Here is a 19,031-nt window from a genome sequence, read left to right on the forward strand (position 1 = left end):
GAACTGATCTCCAGACAACTCAGATCACTACCCGTGGAGAAAATGGCTGCTTGGGAGGGTGGATTCTATGGCATTAGACCTTGATACCTACGCAATAAGTTGGATCTACTTGACTTCACTCGTGACTTAAATGTTGCAACTTGGGAAGGGATGTTGGCATTTAAAAGCCGCTTACATTTTCAGCCATCATGGAGCTAACTGTTGTTGTTAGTGAGCAGTAGTATCATGAATGTAAACTTCTGCCCTCGCTTTTTATCAGATCAAGTTCCAGCATTTTAGGAGTATTTTAAATGAATGTATGTTATTTTATGTTTACATTGTTTATGATGGGTTTTAATTGTATTTACATGAAACTCTATGTAAGTTGTCCTGAGCCTGCCTTGGCGGGGAGGGCAGGGTATAAATTGAAATAAATAAATAAATAAATAAATTTACCTTATTACTTTGTTCTCTGTTAAATAAACCTTTGTCCATCTGTGTCTTGTATCAAGTCAAAAGTCTAAGAAGCAGTGGTCTCTGTTTACCTCACATATAAGTACAGCCTTAGTCTAGCAGGTTTCCAAATTAGAGACCTTTAGGGAACACATAGCTTACACACTACCAATATTTAATTTAGAAGACGACGACGACGACGACATTGGATTTATGCCCCGCCCTTCACTACCCAAAGGAATCTCAGAGCAGCTTACAAACTCCTTTCCCTTCCCCACAACAGACAGCCTGTAAGGTAGGTGGGGCTGAGAGAGCTCTGACAGAAACTGCTCTTTTTCAAGAACAGCTATGCCAGAACTATGGCTTGCCCAAGGTCATCCGGCAGGTGCAAGTGGAGGAGTGGGGAATCAAACCCAGTTCTCCCAGATTTGAGTCTGCGCACTTAACCACTGCACCAAACCAAGCTTGTGTCCCCTTTTTTATTTGGTTGTGGGTGTGGGTGGGTGGTGTATAAACTATAGAAGAGGCCAGAGTGAGGGGGGGGGGGTTGGATAGAAGGCAGTTACCTCAGCACCTCACCCCCTCACACCATAGCCACCACACACCTGCTATCCCCCCAATTTTTTAACAAGAGATGCCAAGGCTCTTGCGTGTGTGCATGTGTGTGCAGAGAGAGGCAAATGTTTTACCACTTTACCACAGAAAGGCAAATGCTTTACCACTGAGCTACCAACCATCCATTTTCCAGTACATTTTATACCACCATTTCATAAACGACACAGAAAAAAATGGAATAAATAAAAACTTTATAGTTAAGGAAATAAACATTAGTGGCATTTTTAGTATAAATTCATTTGCATATTTAACTTAAACATATAACCGTTTTGCAAGTTACATAAGCTAAACCAACCATTTCGACTAGGCCAGAAGCATAACATGTAATGTATTTCTCCAGAGTTATTTATTACACAGCAACCATTGCTTTAGAGTGGACAAATCTTCATTACCCAAAGCCAACTTTTTAAAAGCTGTTTCTAAATTAAATTACTTGGCCCTGCCTCATGAAAACTGGCCACCTTCAAAAATTGGGCCCCCTCGCAAGTAAAACCCCGAAAGAACTTTGAAAACTGTCGCGTGCTTTCAACAGCATTTATCGTTTTCAGCAACTGTTAAAACCCCAACTCAACCCTCAGCTTCCTTAACAGTACCTGACTGTCATCTTCTGCCCTGAAGCCAACTTGAGCACTTATGCATGAGCCTCTATATATCTGCAACATGCCTGCCATCTAGTGCTTGTGGAAACTAAACGCAGCTGAAACCGTGATTGACTGAAAGTTGTCTCCTGATGCAGCAAAGGTGCTATGAATGTTCTTAAGGTGTATCTAAGGGAAGTTCAATAACAACCGCTCAGTGCATAGATCCTCCTTTCAGAACATGTCAGCACAATGGCAGACTAGTCCTCTTGGAATTAAATCCCACTGAATTTAATGGGACTTACTTCCAAGTATGCACACCCAGGATTGCAGCCATGGATATTTTCAATGAAGACAGCATATGAACAAGGATTGTCTGGTACTTTCAGATGAACTACCGAAGACAGCATATGAACAAGCAGTCTTTCCAGGATTGTCTGGTACTTTCAGATGAACTACACATACACTTTTAGCAGTTGTCTACGCCTTCGTGTGAGATCAGTCCTACTTAGATGTGAATCCTGTGTTCAACAGTGAACTGTCAGGCATACACGGTCAATTGAGACAGACTCTACATATGACAACAAAGGACAGCAGACAGTTGGAAAGACAGACATATCAAGCAGCAGTATTCAGATCTTCCACCTTGCAACGGAAAAATAAGTTCGGTCATAATCATATCATTAAGGCATTTTGCTTCAGTAATTTCAGGACCAAATTAGGACAAACGGTCTGTGTTGTTCCCCTGGCATGGTCCCAACATCATACGTTCGTGTAACATACAAATGAAACACATTTTCAACTTGAAGCATTCATGGCATTCAACAATCAGACTTCTCAATTGTGCGCCGTCTTAATTGTGAGGTTTGGTTAACGTTTTCAAGTAACACCAACCCAAGGGTACATATGTTTGCAACAAGATGTGCATTAAGACGTCATCCTCCATACTTGATTGTGTGTACTTGCCCTAGATGGAAAACCGATTTATATCAACAGTCAGAGCAATCCTGTCAAGAGGCAAGCAAATGTAGCTTGTTTCAAGCTTTCTTGTGCTGAGTCAAGTGCATATAACCGCTGCAAAACCTAGTCTATAACATCACCACAATTAACTGCAAAGGAAACTGAATTGCTAAGGAATTTAGTGTCTGTCTGCCACTGCTAAGAGTCACTGGAAGAGCATATTATACGACACTACAGTTATGCTGCTTTAACACTAAAGAGATGGGTTTTTAAAGCCGATCACTTACACAGTGGAACCAACTCCCACTACAAGAGATGAATACTGTCTTGACAATGATCTGCCATTAATTTACAACTCTGGATTCGCTGCCCTCCTCTCTGTCTAATGACGCTATCACTAAATAAATGGAAATATTGGAATCGCTTTCTGCGCTAATGTTTCATACACTGTAAGCTTCATTTCACACCAATGCATTTGCAAACAGCATTTATTTAAGGTGCCAAGAACTATCACCGTGCTTAAGATATACCGGCATAGCTATATTATACTGGATCACATGGGGCGCATGAATGGACTAGTGAAAATTCTATGATGAACTATCACACTGCAGACAGTTACAACAGCTCTCCTGTGGAGATCGAATGAGCATTTTGGTCATTAGGAATAAGCAAAGTAGGAACCACTTCAAGTATGAGCCATTGTTTAAAACTAAGGAATATGCAAATAAAAAGCGGCATTTTCTGCTTGGTGACCCTACCTGCCCTGCTATCCCTTGTGAGGGCCCAACAGCAGGACATAAAAGGTGCACCACTTTGCTACACAGGAATACATGTTCGAAATCTTAACATGACCAAAGCCATCAGAATAACCTGAACACTCCTCACGTGCAGTCAGCAAATGAAGTCGTGAGATATTCACCTTACAGACAAGCATTCGGGCAACCCATATCCCCACACGTGGAAGAGAGCCACACAATAACACAGCAAGAAATGCATGCGTGTAATTTTAGAAGGTGACGTGGATTTAAGTCGACACGCTTCTAGGAAAACTTTGCACCTTATCCTATGTAAGTAGCACAATGGGTGGCCTCACACGTTACTAAGGCAAGTCACTCCAAACATGACGCCGCGTCTGCACAGAGTGGCATCTTAATGACTGGTAATGCTTGAAGTCTGCCAAGGAACCGTGACAGATTTTCACTCCAACACTTCCAGTTCTCTAACTGGCTTGTCCCAGCAAAGAACGTACCAGAGATCAATTAAGTCACCCAACAGATAATACTGACAGAGAATTTACATTATTAGACAGTGGTGTGGAGCCAAGGACCCTTCCTCCAGCCTGGCAAGCTTTCCTCCAATTTCAGTGGCACTGCATTTGGAGGAAAAGCCTTACATTGCAGGAGGGCTGCTAACTGTGCACAGTGTTATGGTAGGACAGGGGGAGGAGCTATCCCAAGGCATACTTCTCCTTGCTGGCGGCATGCCTTGGAGGTAAAAACTTTCTGCCAACTCCTCTGAATCCCACAACGGCTATAAAATAAAGTCATGCATCTGATTGTCATGGCGATCATGTCAACACTGGAACATTTCTCTTGCAGGATGGACTTTTATAAAATACTGGCCCTACAAAAAAAACAACAACAATAGCCTATCGGCGCAAAGCGTGGATCTGAGCTTTTAACAGTTGGCTGGTCAAATGTTTGGCTTCAGCTGCAGTCAAAGAGAGTCTCCTGATACTTCTTTGGTCCAAAACAATGTGATTACCTAACGATTGCACTATAGTTCGTCAGCCACCTCCTGGTTTTTACGCTGCCTTAGGGAGCTTTGGTCTGAAGTGTGGTGCTCCAAGTCCTCTTCCACCATGGAACTCTCGACTGCTGAGTCACCGGAGGAGTTCTCCTGAGACTCGTCTTCTCCTTCTTCCTCGTTGTCTTCGTCGGACAAGCTCTTTTCTGTGACGGGCTCGCCTTCCGTGTCTTCTGGAGTTTCCTGTTGCTCTTCTAATTGGTCATAGCTTTGGTCCACTGATTCTGGTGGTAAAGGGCGAGGAGGAAGATAACTCAACATGACAGTTCAGTGCATCAAATTTAAAGTCAGTTGAGTCTACAACTCAAGTTTCTTTTTTTTAACAAGCTTACACAGATTTGTATCCAACCACACAGTTCCTCTAATGGAACAGCCTTTGTGATGACCCCACCACACACACACTGCAGATCCCCCACTTTGCCCTCTATGATGGTCCCGAGTCCCCCCTCCTTCCACTGCAGATCCCCACTTTGCCCTCTATGATGGTCCCGAGGGTTCACTGAACCCCCTTCCCCATAACAATATTTCTGGGAGGTCATTAGGATGCAGGAGGGGAAGTGCGAGAGTCCCATCCCACAAAGACCGTGGATGGTTGGATACAGACTACTGATTCTAAGAGAGGATGTGCTCACATTCTCTTTCTCATGTTTGCTGCAAAGTAGCAAATGCGCATGTTCATGGTATGCTCATGGTCCATCAGTGGCTATTAGCCACAAGGTATAGATAGGAACTCTCGGGCTGGGGCAAGGGATGCTCTGTATTCTTGGTGCTTGGAGGAGTGGGGGCAACAGTGGGAGGGCTTCTAGTGTCCTGGCCCCACTGGTGGACCTCCTGATGGCAACTGGTATTTTTGGCCACTGTGTGACAGTGTTGGACTGGATGGGCCATTGGCCTGATCCGACACTGGCTTCTCTTATGTTTTTACTTTGCAGTTCGGCTGAATTCCCAGAAACACATGGGGACAAAGTCTTTGTTTGAGGTGATGGACGCCACATAACACTGGTCTGACCCTGCTTCAAGTGCTCTGTAGCACTATTTACATCATGGGTGTCAGGAGTGACTGACGGACTCAAATAGAGCGATCCCCCCCCCTCAATGAGCTCAGCATATAGTAGACTCAAATGAATCACTGATCTGCCACTTGGTATTTTAATTTGGTATTCAATGTTATTTTCCATGAATTGATGTTTTAACTGTATTGATGTTTAATGAGATGGTTTAATTGGTTTTATAAGGACAAAGAAGAAAAAAAGGGGGGGGGGAACTGAACCTAAACCTAGAATTCAGAACCTAAAAAGGTTAGTCAAGAATAGAAGAGGGCCAACTCTAAAAATCTAATTATGAAACATACAAAAATATACATGTATTTATTCAACATAAATTAAAATAACAAACAAGGGCCCATTCATACCTCATATACAAATATAAAAACATACAAGGGCTAATAAGATAGACCTAACGCGTTTCGGCCTTTACAGGCCTTCCTCAGAGGTCTAATACAGATAGAACATATTGGCTGATATGCAAAAATAGTACATACAATCATACATATACAAAATATGGAATAAAGACCAGAAACTAATTGTTCCAAAGTTTAACCACTGGGCAAAGAAAAGCAATACAAAAATACAAATGAAGCCTCCAGTGCAATCACATGACAAGTAGTACCTCTCTCTGGTCAACTGTATATTCTTCTGAGGTTGTACAGCCAAATGTTCCCAATAAAATGTTCCTTAGGTTAAAAGCAGTGTTGATCAGAAGAATACACAGTTGACCAGCCAATATGTTCTGTCTGTATTAGACCTCTGAGGAAGGCCTGTAAAGGCCGAAACGCGTTAGGTCTATTTCATTAGCCCTTGTATGTTTTTATATTTGTATACGAGGTATGAATGGGCCCTTGTTTGTTATTTTAATTTATGTTGTATAAATACATGTATATTTTTGTATGTTTCATAATTAGATTTTTAGAGTTGGCCCTCTTCTATTCTTGACTAACCTTTTTAGGTTCTGGATTTATTGGTTTTATGACATGTTGTAAGCCGCCCTGAGCCCACAGGGCGGGATAGAAATCTCAAGGTAAAATTAAAAAATAAAAATAAAGAGACCAACAGTGCCGTCCCCACGTCTGAGTGCCAGCAACCTCCACAGGAAGACTTTCATTTTACTTACCTTTAAGCAGGGCACCCAGAGCATGCATAGAAGGTGACACATGCCTTCGCACTATGAGAAACAGCTTATCTGAAGGTGCCTTCTGAGCATTAGAAGACTTTTATTCCAGTTTTCAATGGGGCATCCATTTCTGAAATCCAACATCAGCCGTGGTGTGCGACCATCAGAACCCTGAAGCTGAGTGTGAACTATTCATTCCTCTGACTTAGAAGCTGCAGAGGTATGTGTGCCTTTTGCTGCAACTACCCAGTTCTTCCATGTCAGGGCTGCTTTGGCACCAAGCACTGAGTCCACTAAAGGGCCTTATAACTTGCTTTTCTTCCACCCTCCTCTGAAGGGCAGGAAACACACCTGGGGGCAGTATGGCCAGAAAAGAACTTGTGGCTGAGTTCCTTGCATCAACACAAGCCATTCACGGGGCAACAAGCTAGGTCTGGCCCCTTAAGGCTGCAGTACCCACATCCCAGGGCATTTACTAAACGTAAATCTAAACTTCAGTCATTTAACGTATTTGTTACGATGCTACCAGAGACCTGACCTGGAAGTGCAACCTTGCTCAGAGGCAATCCTGTATGTTAATTGGTGTGTTTGAGGAAATGATTGGATGGTTTTAATTTACCAGTGTTTTGGGTTGGCTAATGAGCTTGAGCTTCTTCCTGTTAAGGTTATAGAAGAGAGGTCACTAGCTCAGCAGCCTTGCCCCTAGGCTTTTGCCTTTTTTTCCTCTTAGAGACTTGTGGTATGTATTAGCCTAATTTGCTGCATAAATATGTAGTTTAGGACTTTGTTATTTTATTAGAACTTTCCTGTTTCCCCCCCTCCTAATAGACTCAGATGAAGAACTTTATTTTGGTTAACAACTCTAGCCTCTGTGCCTTATTTACCAAACACCACGTGCAGGGTGCATGCCCGCAACAATGTAGCACAGGTTAGCTGGTCAAATACTCAAAACAACAACATATGACTTTTCTAAATAAGCTGTCTTCTCTGCCAGGAACTATCTGATTTTGCTGTCTCCCCTTCCGACCTGTGCTCTTCCCCCCGCCAGTGAGTGTTGTATTGTTTTTCCAAGGCAAGATTAAATGTTTTGCCTCTTGGGGAATTAGCGGGCAGATTCCTAGGGACTCCTTTTCCAGAACGACTTTGTAATTGTAATTCAGGTGATTTGGATACAATCTGGCATTTTTTCATTGATTGCAGAAAATACGATAAGGCTCGTGACGAGAGGGATCTAGGTGTACATTCAAAAATGGAGCCCTGCTACTAATCAGGAACTTGCAGCTAATCTCATAAATTGATACTGATCCAAATGTGATGTTGGCAGTGGAAAAGTTTTTATCTGTAACCCTGGGTGGTATTAAATGAATTGACTCTTTTAGGCAGTTAATATATATCTGGTAACCAAATTGCATAATTTTGTGAAATTGTAACTGTAATTGTAATGTACTGTATGTATATATGTTGTATTTTGTATTATACCCTATTTGCTTATTTTTTTATTTTTATTTTTGCATCTCTTCTAATAAAAAGAACTTGCTTTATTCTTCTGGCCACACTCTGGATTGTTCGTAATAAAAAGGACTTGCAATATTCTTCTGGCCACCCCTATTTGCTTATGACTTATTGGTCTATGAGCAATAAAAATGGAGGGCAAGGCGAGCAATAAAAATGGAGGGCAAGGCTCCCTGGGAGGGAGGTTCGAGGGACAAAGAGGGTCCTGGCAACCGGCAATTGGGCCGGAGGATCCGGCGGGCAGACAGGAGTCCTTGGAGGGCCCTCCCCCCTCCCTTCTCAGAGAAAGACAACGGGGGAAAGGGCCACGACAGGCTCCTCTCCGCAGCCCCCAAGGCCAGGAGGACGTGCACGCCCCCGAGCGAGAGGTGACGGGAGGAGACAAGGCTTACCAGGGGGAGCGGGTGCAGAGACGCTGCAGGCGATGGCGGCGGGCTCCTTGGGCTTGCCAGAAGCAGCCACTCCCCTGGGCTCCCCGCCTCAGGGCGGGATCAGGAGGGCGGGATTAAGCGAAAACCCCACAATAGGGATGATAGGAAAGGTGAAGGACAGGGGAAGGGCACAATCCGAGACTGGGGAAGGAAAGGGGAGGGATTACCTAGGGACTGGAGGAGGATAAAAGGAGGGAAGCCAAGATAGTCAGGGAGGATTTCGAAGGCGACTGGCTTGGCCAGCAAGAGAGAACCAGAGGCAGCTGTCAACCCCGAGGAAAGGGTGTAGGAGAGTGACGGAATTCTCCTACCCTTTCATATCTGAGGCTCTCGCTTCCCTCCAATACCCTCAGCAGCCACGGCAAATGCCCCTCCAAAGCTAGGGGACACCCCCAGACATGACAGATGGAATCGATGAGTGTTGTACTGCAGGCATCATGGAAAATTGTGTTTTTGGATTTGACTCGCTTTAAGTTGCAATATTTTGCGCCTGCAATGTTAAAGTGCATACAGATGGTGGCATGAAACGGTTCAAATCAATGCTGCACACCTCAAAATCTCTTTCTAAAGTTACCCATATCTTTTTATTGCTGTCCAGACCGTTTAGAAATCTTGCTAGAGTTTAGCGAGAATATAGGTAAGACTTTCCTTTTAGTCCCCTTTTCTGAAATGTAAGTGCTGTATTTTCTTCTTGGGGGACATATTACTAAAGTTTTGGTTTTTTTAAAATGACTTTTCTCCTTTGACCAAATTGACTAAGAGAAGCAGAGCACACACACACACCCCAAACAGGCTGTGTCTGTGTGGTGATGCCTGTATGTTAGCTAAGAAGTTCACAAGGTCACTGCAGATTGTGGGGTGAGGATCCTGACACGTCACTTAAAGGGTGGAAGCGTTTTCTTACACCAGCCTGAGGGCCAAAGGGGACAAGAAGAACCAGGGCTGGAAAAACATGATGGCCAATCCAAGGTGTGGAGAAGCGGCGGCGGCGGCGAGAGAACAGCCAAGCACCTTTGCGTATGTGAGATGTCAAAGGTCAGGAGCTGCACCTGTCTCCCCCAAACAGTTCAGCCGAATACACGTGCCGTTTGGCTAATTTCTTGTATCCGCAATGATGTCCACTCTGCCACCAAGCTACAGATCTTTGATAATATACTGACCTGATTCTTCTGCTTTAGCCTTGGATGGGAAGACGCAGTCCCCAAGCAAAACCAGTATCTGCATGTAAAAGGGGGAAAAAAGTAACACAAGGGCTATTACCCATCTCGGATGCTGCTTTTTAAGTTGTTGTGGTTCTATTATTCCCATGTGCACCTCAGTTACCAGATTATACTGTATATTGGAGCCTACTTGTCATGTAAGTGTAGGTTCAATGGCCCGTCACTTAATCCAGCTGCTTAGAAGAACGCCACATAACTGCCAATTATACTGCGCTTGTTCTCATTTTGCTACAAGAAACTTTCACTTGGATTCCCAATAGCCCTGTCAACTTGGGTGCAGCCTCCTTAAGAATGCAAATGCTTTAAAGCACTATCCCCGCGTTTAATTGCCTGACTTGTATTTCAAGCAAACGAGTACGTGCATGCACACTTATTTAACTCAAATTCAACACTCAGCTTTACTCCTGGGGTAAGAAGCTGATCAGTTGGCAAGGCACGCATCTTCTCTAGCCCAAATTAATGGCCAGTTTCCATGGTAGCTATTATCCTAACAATGAGCTCCTACAATTCCCTCTTGCTTATGAGCTATTTGTTGATAATGGCATTGCTAGTGTCACAAAAGGCAGAACTTTTAAATTCAACATTCCAAGTGGCCTTTTTAATTTCCATAGTATTAGCTACTAGCATGTACAGAGTTCCCGACAATATTATCCAACCAACACACTGCAATAAACTTCAAATAACCTGTTAAACAGGAATCATCAGGGGCATAATCATCGCCAGTGTTCCCTCTAAGCTGAGTCAGTGTGAACTAGCTCACAGTTTTTTAGCCTCTGGCTCACACATTTTTGTCTTAGCTCAGGAAGGAGGGCTCCAGAGCAAACTAATTTATGCAGCAGCCAAATCGCTCGCTCACAACTTTAATGCCAGTAGCTCACAAAGTAGGATTTTCGCTCACAAGACTCCACAGCTTAGAGGGAACATTGGTCATAGCTGTTACTTTCTACTGCTAAGAATGACTACTGCTCTACAAGAGTAGTACCTGGGTGATCACCATTAATTAACTATAGCATAGATTAATGCAGAGAGGCAGAAAATTACACTTTTGTAGAATTGAAGAGGGGAGGAGAGAGAGAGAGAGAGAGAGAGAACACACACAGAGAGAATTGCCCATAAGCAGGGCAATTTTTTCCCCAAATTGAAGCCAAAACCAAAATAGGTATGAATAGCATACATGAATGCTAAGAAGAGAGTAAATTATTTCCTATAATGAGTTAGCCACCCTGCATCCCTACTGAGCCAGAAGTCTGATGATGCAAATGACTGCAGCGCAGACAGTTTTTACACCTCTAGTAAAGCAATGCGCTTCCATACTGCCAAGGTATAAACACAGCTATGCAGTCACTGCATTGGATTTCCACAGTAACTGAAGGTTAACTGTTTGCCTGATACTTAACCAGATAGATGGATTAAGCAAGTTTTCCCGGGACAGCTGAGAAACACAGGCGTCCCTACAAATATCAACAGACAGCTCCAGATGGCTCTTCTGGACTGAACTCCTGAAGTATTTTGTAGCTCACCAAGAAGGAACTTAATTATTAAAGCTAAGCAAGAACCACCACAGGACATAAGGAAACGGAGGCCCATGGTAAGAGAGAGCGCCTTGTGTCAGATGAAGACGAAAATCATCTGCGTGGCCTGGAGAAAGGAGACGAACGGTGCAATCTTAAACAGAGCTTCACCTTTTTGAGCCTATTGACTTCAATGAAAGGGTGTAACTTTGTTTTGGATTGCACTGCAAGCTTATTAAGAAAGTCTCATTCCAATTTCTTTACAAGACAATATTGTTCAGTTTCTCTGTAAAAGAGAATAACTCCTTAGAATAAAGAAGTTTTAGCACAATATAACACAATATATGGACCACAAAACCACCAATATATACTCACTTATGGGCCAGGTCTCCTAAGCTTGAAAGTGTACCTCTCAAGGTTGCTACTATGTAGAACAGGACCAAAAATGCCTTAGAGTATTCAGCCTGCTAGGCCTGCTTTATGAGTTACATTAAGTACAGCTGGTTATAAACAAATTGGAGTGAGATTTTCTATTGTGGGTAAGATGTATGAGACTCTGTATAACAGTGATCATTTGTATTTAATATTATTTTTGTGCAATGTTGGAATTTATTTAGCTATATTGTTAAAAGGTCTTATTGCATTTTGTACTTCTATAGCTCTTTGTTCCTGAGGAAGGACCAGAAGTCTGAAACACTGCATACTACCTAGGAAAAGTGTTGGATATCTACTTTGGACTTGGTGCATCCTGCAGACTTCTATATTTCCTATGGTGGATTTTATGTACAGATTTATTGCTGATGACATATGTGTTTCACTTTGCTGAAGTCTCTTTTTGTATATTTACTCTTGCGGGTATTTCAGCACACAGTTGTTTTGCTGTTACTTGCCATTTTGTATTGTGTGCTGCATTGTTTTGTTATATGTTTGACTAGTGCCCGATGAGATCAATTTGATGACTATTTGAAATTGTACAAGACGCTTGATTTGTAAAATTGATTTTTCTACACCATGAAAAGAAATGATAACAAGATTGTGTGAAGAATACTTCTGATGAAGTGACATTCACGAAACGAAGAGAAGAATCCGGAGCCTTCGTTATTTGGCTACTTGTTGCCCTGTTTGCATTTATATATTGTTGTACTTTCTTGTTATATTTGTATTTTCATCTATTTCACGTAAACCTTTGCATATTCTATGAGATATAGCGTTTCCCTGGCTTTTTTCTATATGCTGTTTTACCTTACAAGCAAGGAGGTCTCTTATTTTGCCCTGTTTCTAAGCACTAACAGGGCACAATTACTTTAAGACAAGGTTAATGCAAAAGGTTTACATGGTAACTGGGGAGGGGGAATTCTCAAAAAAAATTGGGGGGGGGAAGCTCCTGCATTTGTTTTTTAAAAGCTTGTAAAAAAAAAACCCAGATGTATTCTTACCAAGCCTAGGATAAGACCAATCAATAAAGTGGCCAGTATGAAGACTGCATAAGAGCCCCATTCATGGATTCCAAGAGTGCCTGTTAAGTAGCTGTGGATTTGCTGCAAACAACACAAACAAAATGACTTGAATTTGACCACCCTTCTCACCCACGGCATAACATGACGTTCACACAGCTCAACAGATGGTTTGGACGTCAACGCCATTAAACCAAAGAGCATACAAATTCTTACTGTAAGCGGCCTGGTGAGGCAGTTACATGTGACATTGCCCTTAATATAGTTATAAAAAATGTAGTACAAATCTCTTACACCTTATCTTACAAATTAAGCTTTAAAAATATCCAGGGCAGATTACTGGAAACCTCATTCCTAATTAAGCAGGTTCTTAAACCTCATTGTTAAAGCAGTAAACACATGAGCAGAAAACACGTAGGTGGCCTGTAGAAGAAAAGAACGCATGAAATTCTAGTTCATGCTGCACAGATTAAAAACAAAGGCAGTTTTACCGAAGAACCACCAATTCCCAGAACTAAAAGCCAATTTCTCATTTGCCATTATCTGTGCACGTAAATGTCAGGGCTGTTTACCATTCACTGACTGTAACCGCTTTTCCGTATGCACTGGTTTAAACTTGAAGTTTAATCTGGATTTAAACCTGAAGGGAATCTGGATACTATCTGGCACTTCTTTATTGATTGTAAGCAGCATGAATTCGCTAGAGACAAATGGCTCACCATATATATTCAGAAGTGGGGATGTGTCTCCAAACAAGAAGCAGTTACAAAGCGGCTTAGATTCTCCTTTCCCTTCCCTTCCCCACAACAGACACCCTGTGAGGTAGGTGGGGCTGAGAGACCTCTTCCGAGAACTGCCCTTGAAAGAACAGCTCTGAAAGGATTTATGACTGACCCAAGGTCATGCCAGCAGCTGCATGTGAAGGGGTGGGGAATCAAACTCTCGTTCTCCCAGATTAGAGTTCGTGCTCCTAACCACTTCACCAAACTCCAAGAAACGTTTGGAGGCAGAAAATTAGCATCTGAAAGCGATGTCCCTATTCAGCCCTGAGTAAGATCTGTTGACTCTCAAAAGCTTATACCCTGAAACTCTTGCTGGTCTCTAAGTTGCCAGTGGACTCGAATCTCACTGTCCTAAAGAGTGTTACACCTTCCTAAGTCCATTCACTTCAAATGACTTAGACAGATGCAATTCTGCTTAGGATGGCAGTGTTAAGTGGCTTTAGGTTTGCCTTTACATTACAGGATGACTATAGGGATAAAAAAAAAATTAGGTAATATTATTGTTTGGTGTCGAGATTAAGTGCACGGACTCTAACCTGGGAGAACCTGGTTTGATTCCCCACTCCTCCACTTGCAGCCGCTGGATGACCTTGGGCAAGCCATAGTTCTGTCAGAGCTGTTCTCTCAAGGACAGTTCTGTCAGAGCTCTCTTAGCCCCACCCTACCTCACAGGGTGTCTGTTGTGGGGAGGGGAAGGGGAAGAAGATCATAAGCTGCTCTGAGACTCTGAGTGAAGGGCGGGGCATAAATCCAATCTCTCCTTCTCTCCTTCTTCTATTGGGCAACGGAATTCTCTGGGGTACCCATATTCACCTGATAGGAGGCACAGGGTTTGCTGTTATTGTTTATTGTGCCATCTACTGCTCCACTGGTTTTATTGTTTTTATTGTTTTACAGATTTTATGGATTTTATGCTGTAAGCCACCCTGAGCCCACTCGTAATTAAGTAAATAATAATAATTTTAAAATGCTGCCCAGCTCCTTGGAAACTAAGACAGAAGCAGTATAAGTATTACACAGAATAGTCACTGAGTTAGGAACTGTACAAAACTTACTGCGTGACTTCACACACCTCTGTGCCTTTCGCTTCACCACAACACTAGGTGCACAAGCTTCTTGTCCGGTAGAACTGATCATTCTACCAAGCAAGGAACTTGTGCAGCTAGCGCTATGTTGAAGTGAAAGGCACAGAATGGCAACACGCAGGCCCTTTTCCCAGAACTGCGTGTATAAAGCTTCTGTTCACGAACTTCTTGGCACTTTTACTCACCCTGATCCATCCAGATAAATAGAAGAGTCCTGCCATGCCATGCATCCTAGGAAGGAAAAACAATTAGTTGACACCCACCTGAATAATGGCTGGGTAAGTAAAGAGTTTGTGCACCCTATGCGACAAACGCGACATTTCATATGCTTACTACACCCGTTTTACCTTTCTGCATAACAACTCAGCTACGCCATACACAACAAAACGGAGAAAAACCAGGATACTAGCATCTGGTTTTCAACATTTCAACACCTCCAAAGGCAACATCAAGTCACCTCATTGTTGGATATATATAAACAGGACTCCTTAAAAGACTAGAATTATACATTTCAACCTATGCTTTTGTTAGTCTCTAAGATGCCAGTGAGTTCCTAGCAGGCCCGTAGCCAGGATTTTGTGCCTTGCAGGGCAAATTTTTTTCTGGTGGGGCTGAAATTCTCAGTGCAGAGAAAAAAGTCATTTAGCCAATAGAAACCTGTTGCCAGGATACAGGTCTACATTGCAACCGCTTTATATGATAGTTCTCAGCTGCTGCAAGTTAATCACTGCTGCCAGCCTAAGCAACAATTCTGAGAACAAGCCGGCAGGTGGGGGTGATGACTTCTATGCTCAAGAAATCTAACACTTAGGCAGAAAAACTCTCTTAAAGGAGACCCGTTTCTTGATATAGAATTAGAAGGCTTCCAAGAGGTCACATACTCCAACCCCCTTGCTCAGTGCAGGAATTAGTCAACTACAGCACCCCACTCTGCTTGAAGAAGCGCATGTCTTTTAAAAAAGTGTTTAACGATTATTGGGAAAAAGCATTTACAGGAGAAATTCTTGTGGGGCTGTGCCTGTGGGAAAGGGGGCAGAGTCCCCAAAGGCCCCACTGTAGCTACGAGCCTGGTTCCTAGTTTTATTTTGCAGCTACAAACTAACATGCCTTCCAGCTTTGAATCGGAATTATTGTTTGATGATTCATAACTGTTGATGGAAGTTACATACAATAGTATGTAGTATAGTATAGTATAGTAACATACAATAGTATAGTAACTTGCAGAGAAAAACAATCCACAACCAATACATTGGGTTAAAACAGAGGCACAGTATGAGCATTTGGACACAGCTGGTCATGGCAGCATTAATACACACACTACTGTACTAATTACTCCATATATCATTGTCCACTTCTGGGCTTAAAGTAAAGGTAAAGGTTCCCTTGCTCGAAAGCCAGTCGAATCTGACTCCAGGGTTGCGGTGCTCATCTCCGTTTCAAAGCCGAAGAGCCAGCGCTGTCCGAAGACGTTTCCGTGGTCATGTGGCCGGCATGACTAAACACCAAGGCGCACGGAACGCTGTTACCTTCCCACCGAAGTGGTCCCTATTTATCTACTTACAGCTTTCACCAAAACCAGCAGCCCTACTATAAAACACCCCTTGAAGGAGAACCCAGCTTATACCCTGTGGAAGAAAAAGCAACACAGCAGTTCCTCAGTGCCACACTACTACACATTTCCACACCAGAGTCACCAGTAATGTAGGATCGGTAAACTCACAACATGGTGCAACAGAGGCACAAGCAAATCACCCTTAGAAGTTGTGATGGCAGAAGGCTGCTGTTTCCCATGAGTGGCAGCACCCTTAGATGCAACTTATAGTTAAAAAAATCACAGGGCACAGCGTCATGTACTTGCATTATAGAGGATGGGGACTTCCATCCTGGGACAGGTTCAACAGCCTCCCACTTTCTCTCCAGGATATAGTCTTTCAGGTCCTCCAGTGTTCTTGATCCACGGTATCTGAAAAAGGTTCCATCCTTTGCACTGAAAACAAAGAGGTACAGGAAGTAGTGCCCTATCCGTCATGCAGGAAGTAGTGCCCTATCCGTCATGCAGGAAGTAGTGCCCTATCCGTCATGCAGGAAGTAGTGCCCTATCCGTCATGCAGGAAAGTAGTCAAAGGTATCTAAATGTCTTTTTAGAAGGTTTGCAGAGGGCAGAGAAAAAAGTCCTCTGTTGTTCAGACCTCCCTTTGCCTCCCTACCTCTTACTCCCTGTGCTGTTCCAGTACACTTGTCCAGTACAGAGACACCAAGATGTGGGACCGGGCAACAGAACCGAGCAGAGTGAGCCTCCAGACCTTCCTGTTATTCTTCTTCCTCTGCCACTTGCATGTGTAGCAGGCCATCGCCTGCTGCCGTAACCACAGCATAAAACCCATACAGTTTTTAAATAGGGATGGGCATTTTCTTCTATCTCACAATGCATCTTGAAACCAGGGTTACAGAAGCTGCTGCTGAGCTTCCCTGGACTAGGGACAACCAGAATACTGCCTGTCCTTGCGGCAGATGAGGAAACTGATCAACTACATTGGTCCCTCCCTATAGAGAGGGCAATGCCTTTGAGGCTCAAGGGGCAGGTCGTTACTAGTGTTCCCTCTAAGCTGAGTTAGCCTCTTTTAGCCTCCAGCTCACAGATTTTCGTCTTAGCTCAGGAAGGAGGGCTCCAGAGCAAACTGATTTATGCGGTAGCCAAATTTCTTGCTCACAACTTTAATGCCAGTAGCTCACAAAGTAGAATTCTTGCTCACAAGACTCCACAGCTTAGAGGGAGCATTACCCCTTCAAATGAGGAATGGCAGCATGTAGTGTTTAGTACCCTTTCCCTTTTTCTGTAGTATTTAGAAAATGCAATAAAAATCCCCTTCGGGGGGCTTTAAAAAACAACAACGGAATGGCAGCATGCTAATTCAACTCCGTACTGTCTCCCCTATGCAAAGATTCTTGTGCCTGCAGTTCCCTTCCCCACTGGATGCAAAAGTCAGATTTCCACCGAACTCGAAGGACCTTGACCAAAAGCCGAGAAACAGTTCAACATCCCAAGCTACACATCGATATATATATGGACAGCTATAGATATACAGCAAACAATTCATGTTTTCAGATAGACAAAATAACATACTTACTGGAAAATAGTGGGAAGTGTAGTGACAAAGAAACGGCCACTTACACCTAGAAAAGAAGAGAGTTTCAATTAAGTTTTCTAGAAGTAATTACCTTCAGAGAAGATTGTAAGCTTCAGCTGTTTCGCTACACGGTATTTAGCCACACTGAAGTCTACACTCCGTGAATGAGCTTCACAGGAAGGCCGCGTCGGTGAAATCCTAACAAGAGTTACATCCTTCCAAGTTCATTTAAAATCGATGGATTAGAAGGTTTTAATTCTGTTTAGGACTGCACTTTTTGTGTCGTACTGGGAATGTGTCCTCAAGACTTGGCTGTCTACTGTTTAGCCCGTTAGAGCTTGACAATACTTTGGATCCAGCGATGCAAAAGCGGAAACACCTAGTGCAGCTCTGCTTGCACCACATTTTGGGCAATGTCTAGCATGTTCGTGGCTATACATTATAGTGCCCAGAAATTAGTGACACAACATCCTATGCAAGCAGAAATGCAAGCGGAGACAAGCAATATGTCTGGCTTAGCGCAAGCAGCTTCCTCAGTCTTTCTCTTGTACTCCCTCTTGTGCAAGAACTCAAGGGCAAGTGAAGATCTGGCTCTGGACCCGACCCAATACATTGCAAGTCACCATGTATGCTGGTAAAATAAGAACAATTACTACTGACTCGTAACAGGTCTAGAGCGCCCCTCTTGCAACCTGGCAACTCCCTGAGATCAACATTCGAACACAGGATCTACAGTGGGAGGATTTAGCTATGTCAATTTCGATAGCTGCCTGCACCTCAAGAACAGCCATTTGCAAGGCACTAACACAGAGAGAGGTACACGAACAACAGTGATGGACAGACATTTCACTGCCAGAGACACACACGCTCATCACAGCAGTTATTTTTGTTATGTTATCCCTGGCAGCTGAGGGAAGGTGGCATGGTATATAGTCTGACCTTGGCAGTTCTCAGCCGCTAAGCAGGGTCAGCCCTGGTTAGTACTCGGATGGGAGACCGACAAGGAAGACGGCAGAGGAAGGCTATGGCAAACCACCTCTGCTTCTCACTTGCCTTGAAAGCCCCCTTACTTTCAAGGGGTTGCTGCAAGTTAGCTGCGACCTGACGGCACTTTACACACATCCCCGGCAGCAGCAGCGGGGTGGTTTTTACCAAAATACAGTCATTCACAGAGACGGAAGCAAATCTGTCGAGACTGAACACAGCACTTGCACATAGCGCTTGGGTAGGCCATTCTGGAACCCTTTTGCAGTTCTACCCAGAAAGCACAGGTCTATTGCCTTCAGAAAGCACCAAGTAGCAAAGTACTTGATCGTATGAACCACCCCAAGTACTGTACGCATAGCTC

The 19,031-nt window shown here is 43.4% G+C and overlaps 1 protein-coding gene across 1 annotated transcript in view; it reads right to left on the reverse strand.

The window, feature by feature from the left end:
- Positions 1-2,057: 2,057 nt before the first annotated feature.
- LOC107108906 (thioredoxin-related transmembrane protein 4-like) overlaps positions 2,058-19,031 on the reverse strand; it is a 35,492-nt gene continuing 18,518 nt past the window's right edge. Inside the window, exons 4-9 of the mRNA XM_015409450.1 lie at positions 17,684-17,729; positions 16,414-16,542; positions 14,741-14,786; positions 12,671-12,772; positions 9,664-9,721; positions 2,058-4,615 (exon numbers count right to left, since the gene is read on the reverse strand). Of these exons, the coding sequence (XP_015264936.1) occupies positions 4,362-4,615; positions 9,664-9,721; positions 12,671-12,772; positions 14,741-14,786; positions 16,414-16,542; positions 17,684-17,729 (635 nt within the window). The 3' untranslated portion in view covers positions 2,058-4,361. The remainder of the gene's footprint in view (positions 4,616-9,663; positions 9,722-12,670; positions 12,773-14,740; positions 14,787-16,413; positions 16,543-17,683; positions 17,730-19,031) is intronic.

The sequence above is a fragment of the Gekko japonicus genome, unplaced genomic scaffold (genome assembly GCF_001447785.1).
Source record: "Gekko japonicus isolate JY-2015 unplaced genomic scaffold, Gekko_japonicus_V1.1 scaffold846, whole genome shotgun sequence".
NCBI classification, from domain to species: domain Eukaryota; kingdom Metazoa; phylum Chordata; class Lepidosauria; order Squamata; family Gekkonidae; genus Gekko; species Gekko japonicus.